General features: G+C 39.5%; 3 protein-coding genes across 3 annotated transcripts in view; 2 read left to right on the top strand and 1 right to left on the bottom strand.

Annotated features, from left to right (window-relative positions):
- The first annotated feature begins 615 nt into the window (after window positions 1-615).
- LOC113225931 (transmembrane emp24 domain-containing protein 2) lies at window positions 616-10,100 on the top strand. Its single transcript, XM_026458405.1, has 4 exons — window positions 616-871; window positions 1,694-1,875; window positions 7,255-7,404; window positions 7,813-10,100. The coding sequence occupies exons 1-4, from the start codon at window positions 730-732 to the stop codon at window positions 7,960-7,962; spliced, it is 624 nt and encodes a 207-aa protein (XP_026314190.1). The 5' UTR covers window positions 616-729; the 3' UTR covers window positions 7,963-10,100.
- Window positions 10,101-12,340: 2,240 nt separating this feature from the next.
- Window positions 12,341-14,655, top strand: LOC113225911. Its single transcript, XM_026458378.1, has 3 exons — window positions 12,341-12,446; window positions 13,755-14,289; window positions 14,343-14,655. The coding sequence occupies exons 1-3, from the start codon at window positions 12,341-12,343 to the stop codon at window positions 14,653-14,655; spliced, it is 954 nt and encodes a 317-aa protein (XP_026314163.1).
- A 4,497-nt stretch (window positions 14,656-19,152) lies between these two features.
- The window catches only part of LOC113225972 (gephyrin), an 8,994-nt gene continuing 5,752 nt past the window's right edge, over window positions 19,153-22,394 (bottom strand). Inside the window, exon 9 of the mRNA XM_026458464.1 lies at window positions 19,153-20,172. Coding sequence (XP_026314249.1) covers window positions 20,029-20,172 — 144 coding nt within the window. The 3' untranslated portion in view covers window positions 19,153-20,028. The remainder of the gene's footprint in view (window positions 20,173-22,394) is intronic.

A 22,394-nucleotide genomic window follows, 5' to 3' on the forward strand; every position in this document is an offset into this window, starting at 1 on the left:
GCATAAACGTTTAGGGTCGTATTCCAAAACTCTACTCAATTCTCCAGTGAGGACTTGAGTATGATTTTAAGCACTGGAAAAACGACCCTAATGGGAAGGACTTGAGTATGATTGCTAATGCTTTAAATCATACTCAAGTCCTGACTTGAGAATTGAATAGAGTTCTGGAATACGACCCTAAATCATTCAAGAGTGAAGGTTGTTACAATACATTATGGTAAAATGCTCTCGGTATCATACGTAATTGTATTTGAATTAGGTAAGTTCCTATTACAAGTGATAACAACATTATTTCAAGCTGCTGGCTGTCAAGTTGAAATTAAATCTTAAATGATAAACATTGGATCCTGATTGTGTAAAGGACCATGTCATGCATGTTTTAATGAGATAGCAGAGAACAAAACGATAGATTTCGGTATAATAGACGTATGTACTTCCACTATACACATACTATTCCACCATTTCAAACATTTCCGTGTTACGCCATCTAGTGTCGAATAGTTGCATGCAAAATAAGTTCAAAATGGTTGGTGTAGGTATATTTCATTGAAAATTTTAAATTGGATGCATTTCCTAAAACGAACGCATCCATTTACCATGACAACTGTCATGACATGAGTTGACAACGTAGTGTCAAATACGTGGCCCAGGGAAAGAAAACAAGCTTATGTTCACGTTTATTTACAGAAAAATATTGTTTTACTTAAATACATAGCATAATTAGAAACAATGGAGTGCTCACAGAAATATTTATATGTAGCGACAGTGTTACTAGCTGTTTTATTGAGTAGTGCGAACAGTTATACCATCACTGTCGATGCTCACGAAGAACAGTGTTTTTTCGAGAATGTAGAGGCCGATACTAAGTTGGGTAAGTAATTCCAGTATTCTAGGATAGTTTTCTGTAAGCCTTAAATGCGTCTCATGTATAATATTCGAATTACTATAACATAACCTAAAGCCATCTTATTAGTTTAGTTGACACTTTCTTATTACTAATATAGATATATATCTTTTATTTTTGGTATGAAATACTTCATATACTACAGTAATAATAATAATTTACTTATTATCCATTTTTCTCTTACATGTAGACATAGTGCAAAACTAGATAATGATAAAAAATACTTTTTGCAACCTAGGACATTATTTATTGTTACCAATCATTTATAATGACATATAATATAGTATGGTGTCGTGGCTTGATATCTGTCGACATTGTAGTGTCTGTTTTATTAAACGTAGACTAAATGCTACATAGTATGTAGCATTTTCTCTATGCTTAATAAATGTGATAAAAGATTGTAATAGCTATTAGGCAGGAGGCAAATTAATTTAAATAATGTTGTGTCCAATGTGCTTTAGTACATCATTAACACAGAAATCCTTGAACGCCTGAAAGTTACTACAGTCAACAAAGAAATTGCCCACTCAACACAGAGATACCAAGATAGGTTGGCGAGGTACCCTAAGGCACCGGCATCACAGCTTGTGACTCGAAGCTTTAGTAAACGAAAAAAGAAGGAAAGACATTCTGTAGATCAGGAAATTCCAGGAGGAGATTTGCTGAAGGGACACACCACACATGCCATTGCATCTGGAACACATTTGCTTGTTGTGGAATGCACTGATTGCAAATGAAACACACAAAAAAAAATAGTAATGTTAATAAAATTATTGTTCTTGTTAACAGGGCTAAGTTTCGAAATAGCAGAAGGTGGCTTCCTAGACATAGATGTAACAATCACAGGCCCCGACGGGGCAGAGATATATCGTGGGGAGCGGGAGTCATCAGGAATGTACACATTCTCCGCACCAGTATCAGGACGTTACACATACTGCTTTAGCAATAAAATGTCTACAATGACCCCTAAGGTAAGATTATTTTCACTCATCTACAATCACTTTAATCAGACTTATTATTGGTTTCCTAAAAAGAGGCATCATTGTTTATTGACATTATTTTAAATCTGGGATAAAGTATGTAAAGTGGAAGAACATAAGAAATGCAGCATAACTCTAGAGTTGTGACTGACATAAATATAATACAGAATACAGAAAGTGTGCTGGGCCCCGTTCCCTAGCTACACAGTAATTATAACTTTTATAGTTTTGTTTTTATGATTTTCTAATTTATTTATTATAAATTAGTTATGTACTTTGTAGTCCTGTTTTAAGTACTTTTCAATGATTACTTGTTTGTTTGATTTTTGGTGTCATAAATAAATTAAATTAAAATAATTAAAATTGTTTTTGAGAGAATATATATTTTCCATTAAACATACATTAATGAGGTTTCTATTAAATTTTTTTTCTATGTGTTGTTTCCTTGACCTGTTATTATGTTATCTTAGAATAATTTCATGTAACTCTGGACATGAGTTATCTACATTTTACCCTTCGGAAGTTCCTTCTGTATGATGATTTTAAGACTTTCAATAAAAAGTCATACATTTTTTAAAATACACCTGTAAAAAATAGTGCTTAGAATGGTTCAACTATATTAATACTATTTTACATCTCATAGACAGAGGAAACATCTGATAATTGTCTTTTATAATAATTTTGTACCCACTCAATCAAGTACTTTCACTAATATACTTCAAATTTTGAGGTAGATGTTAGCTTAGTAGACTCTTCACGATCGTTTTTCAGAGTAGCATACATAGTCAAGTGATTATAGCTAGTGAATCCTAGATAAATGGTGTTCTGTACTATATTACCAATTGCTGATTATAAAAAAAAATTAAATGGTCATGCAAAGTAATTGTACTATAAAATTGATTTATTATCGATTATGTAATAATAGTAAGTAAGCTAATGCTATATAATAATTGTAATAAATCATTACTAAAATTATCTAATCAATGCAGTGATTAAATAGTAAGTAATTAGGTACAAAAATATTTTATTCATGTCAGTTGTAATAATATATAAATAAATGCTTTTTAGAAATAATTAAATAATTATAAAATTCTTCAATAATGATGTGTTAGTTATAAATACAGAATTATCTGTTTGAAATATTTGGAGTCCATTTTGTTCAGACAGCAATAGAACAAAAGTTTGGGCGTTTTGGGGGCTCCACCTACATCTTGGAGCCCAAGCTAACCTCACCTGCAGGTGGTGCGCCTGCTGATAGACGGACGAGGCTCTAGCGAGGGGTTTTCCCTTTCGGGGGTTGGGAGGTCAGACGGCAGTCGCTCCCGTAAAAACCAACACAGCCACATCAACTTATGGAAGTCAACAGAAGTATATGGCATAGGGATAGGGCGCCGCCGCAAAACGGCGCGCAGGAGCCTCGCCCGAGTCTTGTGGCAAGTGGTCTAGGGCTACCGTGTCAAGGGTGGGCACGGTTAAAGAGACGAGCCCCTACCCATCACAGGAAGCTCCGCTTTGCCACGTGGAACATTGGCACGCTGACTGGACGCACGAGGGAGCTAGCAGACGTGCTTTCCAGGCGGAGGGTCGCCGTGGCGTTCCTGCAGGAGACTCGGTGGAAAGGCAGCAGATCCCGGCTTATTGGGAATGGCTACAAACTGATCTACACCGGTGCTCCTGGGGGCGTGAACGGGGTGGCCGTGGTGCTCTCCGAGGAATTTCACGATCACGTCCTGGAAGTGAAACGCTTTAGCGACCGGCCTATGGTAGTGAGGGTGCTTATTGAAGGGGTCGTGACCCACTTGATAAGCGCCTACGCACCTCAGGCCGGTTGCAGCGACACGGGCAGGGCGAGGTTCTGGGATCAACTCGGGGAAATACTGAGTGCCATTCCTTTGTCGCAGGCAGTCGTCTTGGGTGGCGACCTGAGCGGTCATGTGGGTGAGGCGTGCGAAGGGTTCGAGCGGGTCTGCGGTGGCTACGGGTACGGCAGTCGCAACGCGGAGGGAGGAGACATCCTCACAACGTGTGCGGCGGCCGACCTCGCCACCGTGAACACGTTCTTTAAAAAGAACCCCGAGCATTTAATCACCTACAGGAGCGGCGGACACGCCACCCAAATCGATTTCCTACTCACCAGGAGACACCATATCAGTAAAGTGGCCAATTGCAAGGTCATACCAGGTGAGAGTCTCACTGCGCAACACCGCCTTCTTGTCATGGATCTCTGCGTAAAGCCGGCCGACAAGCCCGCTGAGCGCTGCCGACGCCAAATCAGATGGTAGCGGCTTGATAGTACCACGTCTCAGGAGTTCATCTCAGCGATCGGCGATAAATGCGCCGACACTGAAGGTGATCTAGTCCAGAACCACTGGGACAACATTCAGGCTGCCATATCTGAGGCGGCGAAAGCGGTGCTGGGCTTGTCCAAGGGTGGTCGCAAATGTGACTAAGAAACTTGGTGGTGGAACGACACAGTCCAGAGAGAGGTGAGGGTGAAGAAAGCCCTCTTCAAAACGTGGCAAGCGTCCGGATCTTCTGAAGACCGCGATGCATATAGGGATGCCAAACGTGCCGCTAAGAAAGCTGTAGCCAGAGCCAGACGGGACCACTTGCAGCCGTTGTACGACAAGTTGGAATCGTCTGAGGGGCAGAAGCTTATCTTTAAGCTGGCACGTTGGAGGGTCTTAGCGGCACAAGATATTTCCAAGTGTCGCTGCATTAAAGACTCTCATGGCAACCTTATATGCGAGGTCGACGCAGTGAAGGAGAGATGGCGCTCATATTTCCACGAGCTGCTGAATCAGCAGCACAGAGAGGTGCAGCCACCGGTCCTCCCTCCGAATCAGGGACTAGTGCGACCGGTAACGCCTGAGGAAGTCCACTTAGCACTTCGTCGAATGAAGAATCGGAAAGCTGTCGGAGCCGATGGGGTTCCCATCGAGGCCTGGAAGGCAATGGGTCCCCGTGGTGTGGGCATCCTTACCGACCTCTTTAATCGCGTGCTCCTCACTGGTAAAATCCCTAACCAATGGAGACTGAGTATTATCACTCCAGTCTTCAAAGGGAAGGGATCGGTGCAGGAGTGTGGCAATTATCGGGGCATAAAGGTCATGTCCCACACCATGAAGCTCTTCGAGCGTATAATAGACTCTCGGATCCGACAGGAGAGTGCTGTCTTGGAGGGTCAATATGGGTTTCGGCCTGGTCTTGGGACCATGGATCCTGTTTTTGCCCTAAGGGTCATCATGGAGAAATACAGATTGAAGAATACGCCTCTGCATTTCATGTTTCTTGACATGCAGAAGGCCTTCGACTGTATCCCCCGTGTAATGATCTGGTGGGCACTGAGATCCAAAGGGGTACCAGAAGCTTATATTGACATCATCCGAGACATGTACCGCGATTCCGCTGCTGTTGGTGACACTAAACCCTTCCCTGTCACAGTCGGAGTTCACCAGGGCTCAGTTCTCAGTCCCTATCTGTTCAGCGTGATATTAGACGAGGTCTCAAGCTCCATCCGAGACACGCATGAGCAACCCCCGTGGATGCTTATGTACGCTGACGATATTGCGCTGGCGGATGCGGATAGAGGGAGACTGGTACGACGAGTGAATGTGTGGAAGGAGTCGCTTGAGAACGGCGGTCTGAGACTAAATGTGGCGAAGACTGAGTACATGGTCTGCAACGCTACAGATCCCCTACCCGTTCGCATAGGCGAAGACGCGGTCGAGCCTACGGGCCAGTTTAAATACTTGGGATCTGTACTTAGCGCGTCCGGAGACATCGACTGCGACGTCAGAGCCCGAATCGCAGCCGCTTGGGCAAAGTGGCGTGAGGTGACTGGTGTCATTTGTGACCCCAAGATTTAAGGGTTAAGCTGAAAGGACAGGTCTATAAATCCATCATTAGGCCTGTCCTTTTATATGGCAGTGAAACGTGGCCCGTACTTGAGCGCCATAAGCAGGAGCTGCGTGTCACGGAAATGAAGATGCTGCGCTGGATGTGTGGAGTTTCACGGAAAGACCGTGTCAGAAACTCCCGCATCCCCGGCAGCCTTCACGTCCGTGACATTGCAGATAAACTGCAAGAAAGCCGCCTACGTTGGTACGGCCACATCTTACGGAAACCGGCATGCTACGTGGGAAACAAATGTCTGGCTATGCCACCTCCGCCGGGCCCCGGTAGAAGGGGTAGACCCAAGAAGTGCTGGCTTGACGTCGCCAAGGGTGATATGCGTGCCAATGGTCTCACCACTAAGGATGCCGAAGACCGCGCAAAGTGGAGGAGAAAAAGCAGGAAAGCGGACCCCGGGCTCCGCAGCAACACTGCTGAGGACGCAACCGGGACAACGCGCAGATGAGAGAGAGCAATAGAACAAAAGTAATGTTTATTTATTCAAAATGTATTTAATAGCTCTCAAATTTTGCTAAATTAATTCAATCAAGACAGGCGTGTTTGCATATGTATATCATATAAGGTTTATGGATTATTAGACACATAAATTCAAATAATTGTTTATTTAAAAACAATTTTAGACAAAGCTAATTAATATATTATATAACTGCTTCTGTGGCCGAGCCGGGACTTTTACGTAACGACCGTACTACTTTGCCACGCAAATGTCCCGGTTTCGATTCCTGGGCCGGGATAAATATTTTTATGGTCTACATTTATTTCTGTCGTGAGTTTGGGTGTAATTTATAGTTGTGTATGTGTGTGTCCATGGCACCCGCGATATTCTCTACTGCGGGGCTATGAGTATGTGCGTTATTATTATTACCACATCACACCACTAATGGTCGACATAGGCTTAAATGTTGTTGATTGATCCTGTCCAGGGGGTGCGACATTTGAAAAAAATCCTGAATTAAGCATATAAACTACACTAAATATAAAAAATACGTGTTTTCGATTATTTTTTGTGGTGGAGGGCGTTGAAATTTTTTTATTTTGCCTAAGTGGGCGGTGAGCCAAAAAGTTTGAGAACCTATGAAACAGACTGTAAAATTTGTAAAAGAGAATTAATAACAACAACAACTATGCCATAATAGCTATACTATTGTTTACGTTGAGCAATATAATAGAAGGTTCTTCTTCTTTGTCATATCGATGGCATACACCTAAACCTCTAATGCTTGCCGTCGTGGTGAAATGATTTGCCAATCTACGTAACGTACTCCAGAATGCGCCTAACTTACAGGGATGGAATGATATGTCATGCGGGGAGGCTCCTTTAGTGCACCCTACGAGAGGGTAATAATTTAATAACTCCATTACTAACAATAGCGAGCGCCTCGTGTTACTTTAATTTTTCTTATATTTCAGCATAATTTATATTACAAATAATTCAAAAAATATCTTTGTCAACAGGTAGTAATGTTCTATCTAGAAGTTGGGGAGGCGCAGCACAAAAAAGAGGGGGAAAAAGAGGGTGAGGTGGACCACAACAAACTTGAAGATATGATTAAGGAGCTGGCCACTACACTAACAACTGTAAAACATGAACAGGAATATATGCAGGTATTGTAACAGTCATCATTACCATTGTTGTTTAAAATTAAGAAAACAAAGTCTAACACAGATTAACATAGGTCAGAGAATCTCAACAACTATAAACTAAATAAGCTGTTTATATTTTTTTATTATAAATATTTTTATTTCAAACTATTATGCATAAATTTATAGTGCAGTTGTTTTTTATTTTTTAAATTTACCTGCAATCATTGTCACCCTATTCGATCCAGTAGTAACTTCTTTTTTATATACATAAAATGAAAAGCAATACACATAAACTGGTATGAAACCATTATTATTGGTTGCATAACTTTTCTTTAGCCATTGCGCGTCTAGCAGTAAGTGCACATGTGTATTTTGATCATCTAACTCAATTTCATTATTAAAAATAAATTAATTAATTTCCTACCTCAGGTTCGTGACCGGATCCATCGCTCAATAAACGAAAGCACCAATTCTCGCGTAGTTATGTGGTCGATCTTCGAAGCGAGTGTTCTTCTCGTCATGACTGTAGGTCAAGTATATTACCTCAAAAGATTCTTTGAGGTACAACGTGTGGTTTAACACATATCTTGTTTTATTTTGTACTGCAGAAGTGTAGTCGAGCGAGTGTACGAAATTCCATAGTTTGAATTATTTACGTACTTATTTCTTCGAGCTTCGATGAAATTTGTATGAGATTGATTAAGGTTGACTATTTTACAATTTTTTTTTATAATAAAGCAATTTGATAATTCTAAAACTGCAGCTTTACCTTCACTCTCCATTAATTGGAGATACGTACAAAATCGTTAAATACCTACTATAATTGTAATATTATGTTATATAATATATAAATGTAATTGATCATTTTTGCAATATGTATTGAACATTTGACCGACTACACTACCGAATCTCGAAAGCACGCAATTTTTAACGAGATTCGCTTTTCGACGTGATATACATGCCTACGTATTTCTGGATAAGTATGGATCGGTCAACACAAAACCGAGCGTAAAACTCTTAATGCGTCTAACCAGTGATTTTTTTATTTTACTCCTAGGTTTAATAGAGCCACTTTTCAAATTAAGAAATTTTGATGTTAAGGTTTTAAAATAATTATTTTTTTCTGCTGACAACACAAAACAAAAATTGATAAAAATTTTGTTCTACTGCTATTGTTATTATTACTATTACTTTTTAAAATTTTTCATTTATAATAATTTTGACTGAACTTGGACTTGAATCCAAGGTCATGCAATAAATTAAACAAAACATAAAAGTTTACAACAGGAATACAGAACTCAGTGGAAATTGCATATGGCCAGAGGCTAGACGCCATAGTGCCAAAATATAAGAAAAAAATCCAGAGTTTCAAAATGGCCACCGTAAAGACAGAACGATTTCCCGCGAAATAAAATCACTACAAAATAAAACTATAGCATTGAAAAAACATATTACAATCTAAGATCTAGCAGTATGGCCAATTAGATGCCTTAGCCTGTCCCGAAGGACAAATTTTTTTATTTTAAACTACTACTTCTATCATAGACGCCTAGTACAGAATCAAAAAGGTACCTGTCAAATTTTAAGCGCGTCTACAACCACTAAAAAGGCAAGAAACTGAAGACTTAATTTATTGATTTAATAAGGATCATTTTTACGCTCGATTTTTCGCTGACAGTAAATAGAAACATGTTGATTTCGCTTAAAATATAATGAATTTATAGAATATTATAATATTATTCTGTTCTTATTCAGAAATACGCTAAAAAGAGTGACAGGATACTAACTCGCTCCCATGCTCATTTCATGTTTATTTAAATCATTAATTATACGATTTTTCAACATTAACTTTTGTAGAACATCTGTGAATACACACCGAACATATGTAGGTATTTAAATAAAATTTCATTACAAAAACCTTTTCTACGTCTTGAAGTAAAGAACCATAATTCTTTGATGTTATATAATCGATAAAAGTTTATAAGAGAAATTAACATTTAAAATGATTTTTTTCTAAACTATGTAAAGTGTGTTAGTATACTTAACATGTGACATTAATACCAAAATAGTGCCATGGCGTACAACTAATTAGTTACAACTCAGTACTTCAACTTGGGTATATTTGCCTGTATTATCCTAGTATGAACCTTTCTTGATGTGTTCCAAGTCGTTTAGCGAGGTAAAATTGTAAATGTTCATTTACGATTTGAAAGCTTTGACCGGACAGTACCGTTGTCGATTCGCACTTTTTGTTTAATGCCGTCCAGTGTAGCATTTTGCCACAGCGGAGTTTCATATGAGAGTTCGTCCAGGGAAGTACTGCTATCTTGCCTATTTCTGCCGCCAAGCAGTAATCTAAGCGTTACTCCGTTTCGGTTTTGAAGGGTAAGGCTGCTGGTGAAACTACAGGCACATGAGACTTGTCAACTTACGTCTCAGAGTGACGAGCGCAGCGGTTAGTGCCCCTCAGATCTATGCGACTGAAAGAAGCACTGCAATTGTTATGGATAGGCGTGTCGCTTACCAACAGACCCACGACCTATTCGTGCCTACATTTGAAATTGAAAAAAAAAGGGTTTCTTTTCGTATTGGCGTCACATGTAGTTAATATCATCACAAGGGAGCGAGTGTAGGCTAGGATTGATCTGAGAGAGTGACTGCATTATGGAGGTTGTAAGTAGCTACCGCGTTCCGTGAGATAATAAATTAATATTTTGTTTGTACAATTGTCTTTTAATTTCTCCTGTTCTCTTTTGTATCCCTATACATTCCAGGACACATAATTCTAGCCACCTTGCATTTTAAATATCATATGCCCTAAGCTTAATAAAATGTTTGAATGACCAAGAACTATTATGCAATTTTGAAACGGATGTAAACGTCATTTACATATTATATCCTTTTTTAAACAGAAAACCACCGTGAGACTCGGACATATTAATTAAACTAATAGATAACTCACCAATTCGTGGTTCCGCTGAAGATACAGCATCAAGACGATTTTCCACCCTCACGATGCAGCTTCTAAGCTGTCTACAGTTGGTGCGTTCACCGAAGGATAAAGAGCCCCCTTCAAGGAGTTCCCGGGGTATATAAGATTCCCTGCTCTGCTAAACCGGGACGCTCTGCAGTGACGGAACACTCATTGGACGCACTATATTCGTTTTGATAAAGTGTGCACTGGCGAGAGAAAAGCATTCCGCGGAAGGTACGTGAAGCTATAGAGATTGGTCGTCATTCGATTGAATCCGTCTTCTTGAGAATCCGTCCTATTGAGAATCTGTCCTTATGAGAATAATGGGATTAATCGTGATAGTGGATGCTCGGTACCCCTCGGCTGGAAAACAGCGTTAGGTACTACGTCAATGGTTAAATGTAGACAAGACTTTATAAAATGTCGTTAGTGTAATGTGCAATCTTGCGTATGACTTTTAATAAAAATGAATCAAACGAGGGTAGTCTCTAGCCGACGCCGCCGGCGCCCGCAGATGTCCTGTGATCGGGCCATGGCTTTGGCACGTAATTTCCGTCGAGTCACCGCCGCGGAATCTCATGATTAAGGCCACGAATTGGTTCGGAACATGTCGAGCAAAAATTTGACTACGTACGTTAGTCATCCATTCTTTAATTAATATATTATGTCTATGATATATGTGGGTAGAAAACGTAAGTTATGATAAAATGTAAAGTAGCAAGTAAAAGTTTGTCTGGTGATTAAACACAGTACCGAACGGACGTGTTTTAGTTGTACTCTGTATTAGGACTCCACCTGGTTCCCTAGACAGATATTTTTCAGTGGCGACGAACAGAGTTCACGCGTGTACATTAAAGAGCAGCCAAGTGTTGTGTAAAACCATTAAAATGGCAGTGGGAAAGATTGGATCCTTTGACATTGTCAAGGACAATTGGGAAATGTATGTGGACCGTTTAGAGCAATATTTCATTGCGAACTCGGTTAAAAATGAGGTGCAAGTGGCCACGTTAATTACGGTAATCGGCAGCGAGGCTTATGAACTAATGGTGAGCTTGTGTACACCCGCGAAACCAGCGACCAAAACGTATTCGGAGCTTGTGACGGCGATGAAAGAACATTTAAATCCGAAACAGAGTTTATTAGCTGAACGTTTTAAGTTTAGGCGGCACAGGCGGTGGCGGTGGCCCAAGCGCAACGAACGGAGCGGGTAGCGGAAAGTTTCGCAGTGGCAGGTGGAATAATAACACGCATTCTAAACCGGAATGTAAAGTGTGTGGAGGTCTACATGAGTTCCAGACATGCAAATTTAAAATATATGTGTGTGGGCTATGTCATCAGGAAGGGCACTTGAAAAGAATGTGTCTTAAATTGAGGGTCAAGTCGTCGCTGTACCACATGGCGGAGAAAAAACGTGTGTTTATGGAAGACGCCGATAGTACCGGCAGTGAGGAGGTAAACAACTTTTCTTTAAATACGAATCCGTCAAATATTTTTGTACCATACAACGTAGATGTTTTCATCGACTGCGTATTATTGAACATGGAGGTAGATACAGGTAGTGCGATTTTTTGCATCAGTTTAGAATGCTATAAAAATTTATTTACGCATTGTATGTTACAAAATAGCAACTTAGTATTGGGCTATTATACGGGTGAAATTGTAAAACCAATAGGAAAAATAACACCTACAGTTCAATACCAAAATATATGTAAAAAATTAGATTTCTACATAATTGAAAGTGGAAAAACTTGTTTGTTAGGTAGATGATGGATTAATGAGTTAAAAATAAATATCTCCATGTTGACGTGTCATAAAATTTAAATATAGATGTGGATTCAGCGAGACGGCATTCAGTTCCAGATACTGTGAAGTGTTTGCGGATGGCTTGGGCCGGTTCACCGTGGGGAAGGTCGGATTCTGCTTGCGCCCGGGTGCGCGGCCGCGATTTCTGCGCGCGCGTCCACTGGCCGCGCGCTGGCGCAGATGGTGGGCAACGGTATCCTGACACCGGTCACCACCTCCTACTGGGCCACGCCGATTGTGCCGGTTATTACGAAAGACGGCACCATAAGTGTATCTATGTGTCTAGGTAGGTGGATCACTATCCTTTACCAAAGGTTGAAGACCTACTCACTAAGTTACATGGGGGAGACAAATTTACGAAACTAAATTTATCACAAGCTTACGCACAATTTGAATTGGACGATTCAAAAAAATACGCGGTGATAAACACACATAAAGGTTTTTTCATGTACAATAGGCCAATTTATGGACTAGCGTCGAGCCCTGGCATTTTCCAAAGAAAACTTGAACAGCTGTTTGCGGACATGCCTCGAGTGGGGGTATTTTTAGACGATTTGATTATTACTGGAGTAGACGACCGGTCATATATAAATACGTTACATGAAGTTATCGACAGATTACGAAAATATGGTTTAAGAATAAAAAAGGACAAATGTACTTTTTTGCGGATTTCGTAACGTATTTAGGGTTCGTTATTAGTAAACAAGGCGTACATACGTGCCCGGATAAAATCAAAGCAATAAAAAAGGTAGCAGCACCGTAGAATGTATCCGAGTTGCGATCTTTCCTGAGACTAGTGATGTATTATGCGAAATTCGTACCCGTTTGCCATTGCTACGGAAGAATGTGAAGTATGAATGGAGAATTTCATCAATATCTGTATGGTAGGAAATTTATATTGCGCACAGACCACAAACCGTTAGTCACCATTTTCGGGGATAAGACCGGAATTCCAGTAATGGCTGAAAGTAGGATGCAGAGGTGGGCTGTAATTTTAGCGGGCTATGATACTAGTATCGAGTATGTGCGCAACGAAAATAAAGCCGCGGATGCATTGTCACAATTACGGGTAAGAAAAGAGAATGCAAAGAATCGACTGAGTTGAATTTTATTCATATTTCCTTCCCGTCACGAGAAAATCTGTTCTGGATTATACTGGTAAAGATGACGCGCTAAAAAAGGTGTACTTATATTTACAGTCCGGATGGCCAACAGTTTGTAATGAGGAAACGTTAAAACCATATTTCACGAGGCGTAACGAATTTTATATAGAAATGGGCTGTATTATGTGCGGTTATCGATTAGTAATACTGAGTGCTTTAAGGGAAAATTTATTGAAAGAATTGCATGTGGATGACCCACATGGGCATTAAGCATTGTTAAAATGAAAAGTATTGCCCGAAGCATGATGTGGTGGCCTGGACCAGATAGCGATATCGAAAGGTGGTGCAAACAGTGCAAGACGTGCGCGCTAGAGGGCGCGACGCCCCCTCGTATTCCGCCGCAATCGTGGAAGCACGTCGTCAAGCCATGATCACCATTACATATCGATTTTTAGGGCCATTGCACGGTAAAACATTTTTAATACTTATAGATTCTACCACCAAATGGTTAGAGATATTCAAAATGCAACGAACAACAGCCGACGCAGTCATTAAAGTACTCCGCGAAACATTTGCTCGGTTTAGTTTGCCAATGGAAGTCGTATCCGACAACGGACCACCGTTTACTAGTAGGGAATATGGCGACTTTATGACAACAAACGGAATTAAAGTGACGTTTACAGCAGCGTATCACTCATCGTCCAATGACGCCGCGGAGAATGCCGTTAATCTGTGCAAACGGGCGATAAAGAAGTCGCGAAGAGACGGCTGCGACGTAGATGCAGCTCTTCAGGCATATCTGATGTTGTATAGGAACGTAGAACACTGCTCCACGGGAGCGTCACCTGCCATGCTGTTGCAACTTAGGAGTTTAAAGTCAAGATTAGACTGGCTGAGGGAAGATAGGCAGGTAGAAGCTAGGGTACAGGATGCTCAGCGTAAGCAAGTCTCTCATGCGGGTGGCTCGCCTAGGAATTTCAATGTAGGAGACACCGTGTGGGCCCGGGATTTTACAGGAAGGAGATGGTTCGGGGGACGGATTGAGGAAAAAGAGGCTCTCGGAACTTTGTGATTGGTAGGGAGAGTGGTCCACCTGTAAAAAGACATGTCGATCAAATTAGGAAAAGACATAGTAGCTACGGCGTAACCTTGGCGGAAGAGGTTGACATATCACCTGACGAGGTGATTAGCACTCGGGACTCCATACCAGGCTCTGATACTGTTGAGGTATCGGCTACCGAGGAGCCACGCGTGTCGCCGCGCTCGGTGGCCCCTGAACCAGGCGATACCATATGTACGGATGCTCACAAAGAATTGCCTCAAACGTCCACAGCCCTCAACAAGGAGGTTGTATCTTCATCCCCGATGAACCCGGTTTCGAAAACCAGTTAAGAGATATGATGTAGAATTTGATTAAGTTACTAAGGATGTTATATTATTTAAGTGGTTCACCTTATTTAAATGTTAATGAGTGTTTTAAGTATACCTAGTGATGATTGAAACTGTAATTAACCTTAGTGTAGTAGTAATTAAGGGTGGAGGTGGAATATATGTGGGTAGAAAACGTAAGTTATGATAAAATGTAAGGTAGGAAGTAAGTTTGTCTGGTGATTAAACACAGTGCCGAAAGGACGTGTTTTATTTGTGCTTTGTATTAGGACTCCACCTGGTTCCTTAAACAGATATTTTTCAATGTCGTTATTGAAAATTTGTTTTTGTAAAACCGGGGTAACTTTTTCTTCGATGATAAGTAAATATTAAGTTTATTTCAGACTTCGTCTCTCCCCGTCTCCGTCCTTCGCCCGGTTTTATATCTAAATGGCACTGATCGATAGTCTAGAAGTAGTTTATAGTATGTAAATGGCAGTGGAAATCAAATAATTCCTTTAATATAAAATACAGGCACCTAGTCAGTTTTTTCCTTGTAATATTATTCAAATATTGACCATGAGCCAAAATTATTTTCTGAACTTCAACAAATATGCGTTTCAATAGATCAGCTGCCCCGGAGCAAAACTGGTAAGGGCCAAATTTTTTGAAAATCATTTTTTAACAGAATCATATTCCCTGAGGAATTACTCGCCAATCTGCAGTGACAGTCCGAGGTGCCAGGTCGGGACTGTACGCGGGATGACTCATAAGGTCAACGTTGTTCACCTTCAAAAATTCATTTGTCTGTCTGGCCGTGTGAGAACTGGTATTATCGTGGTGCAAGATGATACGGCGTTTACGGTTATTTTTACGGAGCTTGTCAACAACTTCCGGCAAACAAATGATCGTGTACCAACCACTATTCACGGTACGACTCTCCAAAGCATCAGTAGCCACGTGTCCAGTTTTATTAAAAAATGAAGCAATCATCCGCTTAGAGGCACTTTGCACGGGCGCCACTTTGGTTGGTTTCGGCTCATCTCGAAAGACCGATACGCTCGATTGCTGCTTTGTTTTGGAATCGTAACTATAAATCCATGTTTTGTCACCTGTTACTATGTCCCACAAAAAATTTGACGCCTCTTCGTTGAATTTGGTAAGCATGACATTGCACCAAGTGACGCGATCCGTTTTTAAGCCTCAGTCAAATTGTGTGGGATCCACCGAGAGCACAGCTTTTTCACACCCAAATGTTTGTGTAGTATGGATTGTATTTGACCCATACCTATGCCTAAAAATGCCCGAATCTCATGGTATGTCACATGCCTGTCTGTTTTGATCATACGTCGCACAGCATCGATGTTTTTGTTGTTCACAGCAGTGGACGGGCGACTATAACGAAATTCGTCACTGAGATTCACACGACCGCGTTTGAATTCTGCAAACCGGCTATAAATAGTCGTCTTGCATGGTGCTTCATCGCCAAAAGCAGTTTGAAGCCGAGCGAAGCTCCGTTGAGCTGTTAAATCACAGTTAAAGTCGTAGAAAATCATACTACGAAAATTTTCACGAGTTAAATCCATGGTGATGTAGACAATCAATTTCTAAAATGACGCCACAATGTAAAAACAAGTGACAGTCAGAGAAACGAACTGTATTCTACAGCCAAAGAGTTCCATTTTCAAATGTTGTAATTACTTTTTATTGTTTATGTAAGTGGCCAGTTTCCGAAAATGTTTGGTGCACCCTATGTAAGCTCCATCTAGTTGATTTGTTCGTTATCACTGATCATCATTACATACTCAATCATCATTATAAACATCCCAAAAAAAAATGGAAGAAGTACTTAATGACTTTACGCAAAACCAAATAAGGGTCCAGACACACTTAAAGACTGCCACACACGGTTGGTGGGGAAAAGCATGACCAGCAGAGGATGTTGTTCGCTTCAACGTTGCAAACGCGAACCGCTAAACTTATTTTTTTGTATATACAAACTAAAAATCCTTGTCCTTAATAACAGTACAAATTTCATTGTTTTATCCACTTGCTGATCCCACAACAAGGGGAATCTCAGTTACTAGAGTTCAAAATGCCATGACCGAATTCCAAAGCAAAATCATTTATTCTTAACAAGAAACAGTTATAAAAACTTTAGAACATACATAATAGACACTTGATTTCATATATCACAATGGGAATTCAATATTAACCAAATAAGTACCATCGACTAAATTCGAGAACTAGAATTATGCTCAAATTTTTCTATCCTTGATTTTATGACTCATGGGCCTCCACGGATCTTGTGACACAGTATACTATTTTATAAAAACATTTATTTCTCTTATCATTAATAGCCGTATCCAAATACGTAAGTAATTTGAAGCAAACATCGCCTTAATAACAATTAAGTCGTCAGATAACATGAATATAAGTAATAATAATAACATCAACACAGTACTCGAGATTTTATATCATCTAAAATACCTTTTGACTTTGATTTAAAAGAAATGTAACTTGCTAGTGTAAGTAAGGTCCCACGTCGCGTGGCATCGTTCTGCATTCATTATTTTCATTCGTTATTTATGTTTTCATAGACAATGATCACTTTTTAATGTAAAATTTGTAAGTGTTTAAGTTATTGGCAACCAGTGTTGTACATTAGGAGTGAGAAAGGTTATAAAAGCGACGACGAAATGGAGCACGCGCGCATTTTACTTTTAGGTATTTGTAGATTCACACTTCCGACTCTTACTTGTGTTGTAAAAATAATTATAAAAACAAATTACAACTATTAGAGCTGTTACACAGGGCGACTTAGCAGCGATGCAAACGAGATACAAACGCGATACAGTAGCGATGCTGTCGCTAATCGTCTACCTTTCTACACGCGCGCGATTTTAAGCAGCGATGCAAGCGCGCAACTGCATCGATAGAAACGCGCGATTGCATCGCTACACTTGGGATTTATAAGCGTTTTCATCGACGCAATCGCCTATAAATCGCAAATGCAGCGATGCAATCGCGTTTCACGAACGCGCGTTTGCATCGCTGCTAAATGTCGCCGTGTGTAACCACTCTCAGTATTGCTCATTTCTAGTTTCATTTATACCAACAATTCCTTCTTAAATATTTTAAAATACAACACTCGGTAATGGAAGCAATTTGCATTTTGATAGAAAATTATATCTGCATCACAACACGAACTGTTAGAATTGAATCAGGTACGATATGTTCTTTTTCTTCTAATTTAAGAGCTTACTTAGGTTCTCGTCGGTGGAGTAACCTCCTATCATCTCTGTTCGGCAATTAACTTTGCGTTTTCTGATACGACACGACGTTAACTTCTTCCCTTAGGGCTCTTACACATAAATGCAATACGACGTCGCGTCGTGCTATGACGCGGCATCGTTTCACGATGCGACTTCGTATCGTGGAAATCTACGACGAGCAACGTCAAAGTTCACGACACGACATCGCAACGTGTCACGACGCAAGGCTCGACGTCGTATCGTAGAAACTCACGGTGCTCTTCCCAGTGTTTCATTTCATTCATTTGTTATTCAATATTCACAGACGACAGGTTGATTATTCAATAACCCTAGTCGAAGAGCGTGCTGTACTATGGGACAAAACATCAGAAGAACACAAAGTCATCTTTGAATATTGAAACAAAATTAAGCCGGAAAGACAATTTCACAGCCATTGACCTAGGTCAATGCTCACAGCTTTTCGTGATTAGCCTGCTGTTAGCTATAGATGGAATAACAAAAACAACTAAATACAATAAACTTAAATATGTAACAAAAAATACTAAAAAAAATTCCTAACTAAGCCAGTATACGCAACACATTTGAGTCCTTAGCAATAAGAGCCACATCACACAAGCGATATTTAAACAGTCGTAATTACCTCTACATACGACACAGTAATTAATACAAACATACAGCGAGTTGCGAAAAAGATCTTTAAATGCAATCATTGCCTATACCTTTGCTGTATCAAAGCACAACTAGCGATAATATAAGACGACGATAGGGTAACTTCCGCTAGTTCGGCGCGCTAATGCCTACAGCGTAGGGTTGTTACATAATTGAAGACTCAATCATCAGCGCAAAATTGGTATAACCACATAATTTTTTTTTCACAATATTATTTTAATATACTACTACAATACTACATAATTATTTTATATTTGCATGCAATATGCATGTATTAAAAAATATTAACATTTTTTTGTATTTATAAAAACACAAGATAATTAATAAATTAATTTAAAATAATTTTATTTTTTATTTTATTTATAACATTAGCTTATAATAAGTAAAAAAATACACAAAGCGGTGTCGCATAAACCTATTAAAGATTTTTCTGTACACCGCTGCATATCATATTGCCAATAATAAACACAAAAATAGGCTAGGTAAGAATATATTCCGCTCCCTCCGACCCAACTGACCGGACGCATTCGTCGCTAGGATGATTGATTTTTTGTCAAAGTGTGATGAAACCATTCTTTCTGTCGTAAATGTTATACGGTGTGTTTAATTTTCAAAATAGTAAATTAGTCTGTTTACAAGTTAGTTAGTTAAGTGTAAAATAAGTTAGGATTAGGACACTCAGCCTTTATAGTAATGTATGCAAGTTTTTTTTTATTACACATTAGTATCATTTAAAGGAATATTGTAGAAAAAATAATTAAATGTGGGTTATACCTCTTTTGCCCTGATAGCGTCAATTATTTTAGTTGTAAACACCCACAGGTTGCAAAACGTAATTTGAAAAAATTAAGTATTCATCACAGTATTTTCGTGCTATATTGAAATAACCTTTTGAAACGCAGCAGTTACATGTTGATATTTTTATAAGAGTATCGCGGATTTCGATTATGGAAGGATGATCATGTAATAGATAGAGAGGACATATATAACGGTACATTCATAAAAAAAAAGATATATACATTTGACGTAGAAAAATTGTAAATTTAATGAATTAATGAATGATGCATTGGACGACCCACGCTATGTAACGCGAGTTCACCGCGATTATGCGAATGCGTGAGCCTCTACACGGAGCGCGGCGAGTGTGCACACATGCAAGCCACACTGTCACGTTTGTGTGGAGTTACACTACTTGTCTTATTATACTATGATATTACTTAACGAAACAGCATAGATAATATACCTTTATGCAATTGAGCGATATGCTTCTAAGTCTAAATTTCGAGGTTATTCGAGTTAAGCTTAAAGGCCTCAATATAAGGCGCTTTTTCGTTAAAAGTGACATTCTGTAATATAAACGATTGGTCACACTCGTCGCTATCGTTCGCTCTACGCTGCACACTTAAATTTCCCTTGTGTGATATGGATGCAACAGCCAATGAGTTAAGTAGTGTTACATAGGCGCAGTGTGGTATAGCCTTCCCGTAACAAGCGCCTTTACTACAGATCCCGTAGGTAGAGACTGAACATCATCAGTAGCTGCAGGAAGTTCTAGTAACACCGCAGCGCCGCATGCGCTGAGAAGGCGGCTGCTGCACTGCAAGGACAATTTGACGAATTTAATATCCAAACTTTAATACTCATCTAGTCTAGTCTAATGGTCATAGTCTACATGTAGGTTAGCAATTTTTATTTTTATACTAGCCCCTTTTTAAAGGAGCCCATGTCTAGAAGTGAGACGTAAGAACGGCAGCACATCAATCTACACATTCGACGGATCTTGTTCCGTTGCTCTGGAGGCGATATACGAACAAAAGTGTATAATGTGTGTGTGTTGAATGCTGTCGACTGTACGTGTGTTGATATATCTTGAAACTTCCCCTGTATTTTTAGTGACCTTGTTTGAAATGTCATGTAAAGTAATTTTTTTGTTAATTTACAAGGAACAGTACATAATCGCTAAGAATAATTCTGGGTTTTATCATTTAGTCACTGCATGGGGTAATTAATTCAATAAAAAAAGGATAAGTTAATTCTCCAAATTGGTCCTACCGAGAATCGAATCCGGGACCTCCTCATCCAAAGCCCACAGTACAGACCATGGAAGAAAAAAAAGAAAGAAAATGCCTTAAGTTTCGGTTCCCATCAGAACCGATGTCGCCAAAATTCACACATTCATAATTTGAAATCTTGATAATGATTGGTCGTAATCTCTAATTTAAAAGGAAGTAACAAATTATGGACTGTTAAAATAATTAAAACTTTATCCTGTTGGTATATCGTTCAAGTTCAAAATCTATTATTGCAAGTAATGAAGATTTAATTTTATATTGAAATTTCAATCAATGTGCTGCCATCTAGCTGTCCACAGCTAAAAAAAAAGAATCGAGATGTTTACTAAGTTCTCCAAAAAAGAAGCGACCATATTTCAGCAGTATAAGGTTTACTTTCGTTCCTTGTAATAAAAAAGAACAATTATACGAAACACCACTATGGATAATAATAGGGGTTAAAGTATGAAATTGCCGATTTGTACTGAAAATCTAAATTGTTTATTTTTTAAATTTTTAACAAATTTATTTAATCAAAATAGTTGCCATTATTATCTATACATTGCTGCCATCTAATGGGAAGGTTATTAATGCCTTTGCGATAGAACTCCGACGATCTAGACTGCACAAACTGTGTGAAAGCATTTTGTACTGCCTCCTGGGAAGAAAACTTCTTGTCACGTAGATAATTGTCCAAATCACGAAAAAAATGGTAGTCCGTTGGAGCAAGGTCTGGTGAATACGGAGGATGACGAATGGTTTCTAACTGCAGTTCCTGAAGGGTCAAAATGGTTTCTCGTGCTGTGTGAGGTCTCGCGTTGTCGTGGAGCAATAATGGTGAAGATCGATTCATGAGTCGGGGCTGTTTTACTGCTAGTTTTGTCAACATGGTTCGGAGTTCGGCACAATAGACATCTGCCGTTATTGCTTGACCAGATCGGAGAAAACTATAGTGAATAACACCATGCTGAGACCACCAAACAGTTACCATTACCTTTTTATTGGTAAGTTTTGCTTTAGGACACTGTTGTGGCATTTGACCTGGGGTCAGCCATTGCATTTTTCTTTTCCGGTTATCATAAAGAATCCACTTTTCATCACATGTTACAATTCGATCCAATATTCCTTCATTTCTGTACCGGTTCAACAAGGCAACACAAGTTTCAACACGCGTTTCTTTCTGCAGATCAGTCAAATCATGAGGCACCCATTTTTCGTATTTTTTTATTTTATTGATTTGACGCAAGTGAGTCAATATTGTGGGTAAGGTAACGTTAAACCATGCCGCTAATTCCTGGGTAGTTTGACTAGGATCGGCTTCCACTATCTCTCTTAATTCATCGTTATTCACCTGTGTGGGCGGTCTTCCTCGTGGCTCGTTCTTTAAGTCGAAATTTCCATCACGAAAGCGTTTAAACCAAAATCGCACGGTGCGTTCATTAGTAGACCCCTCTCCAAACGCAGCATTGATATTGCGGGCTGTTTCTGCCGCGTTAGTTCCGCGTCGGAACTCGTATTCAAAAATCACTCGAATTTTCGCAGTATCCATCTTTCTTGTCTAAATTGAATAACAAAAACAATTGAAAGTCGATATTCAAATGTTTCAAATTTAAAAAAAAAAGAAAATCACAGAAACCATTGGAAAAAAGTTTCATTCGAAAACCTCAAACCATGAAGATTCTATGAAAATTCAAAGAATCTATTGCAATAAAACGGCAATTTCATACTTTAACCCCTAATATTACAAGTGCGACTATCTTTTTTACAC

The sequence above is a fragment of the Hyposmocoma kahamanoa genome, unplaced genomic scaffold, assembly GCF_003589595.1.
Source record: "Hyposmocoma kahamanoa isolate Upper Pololo Valley unplaced genomic scaffold, ASM358959v1 180, whole genome shotgun sequence".
Taxonomy (NCBI): Eukaryota; Metazoa; Arthropoda; class Insecta; order Lepidoptera; family Cosmopterigidae; genus Hyposmocoma; species Hyposmocoma kahamanoa.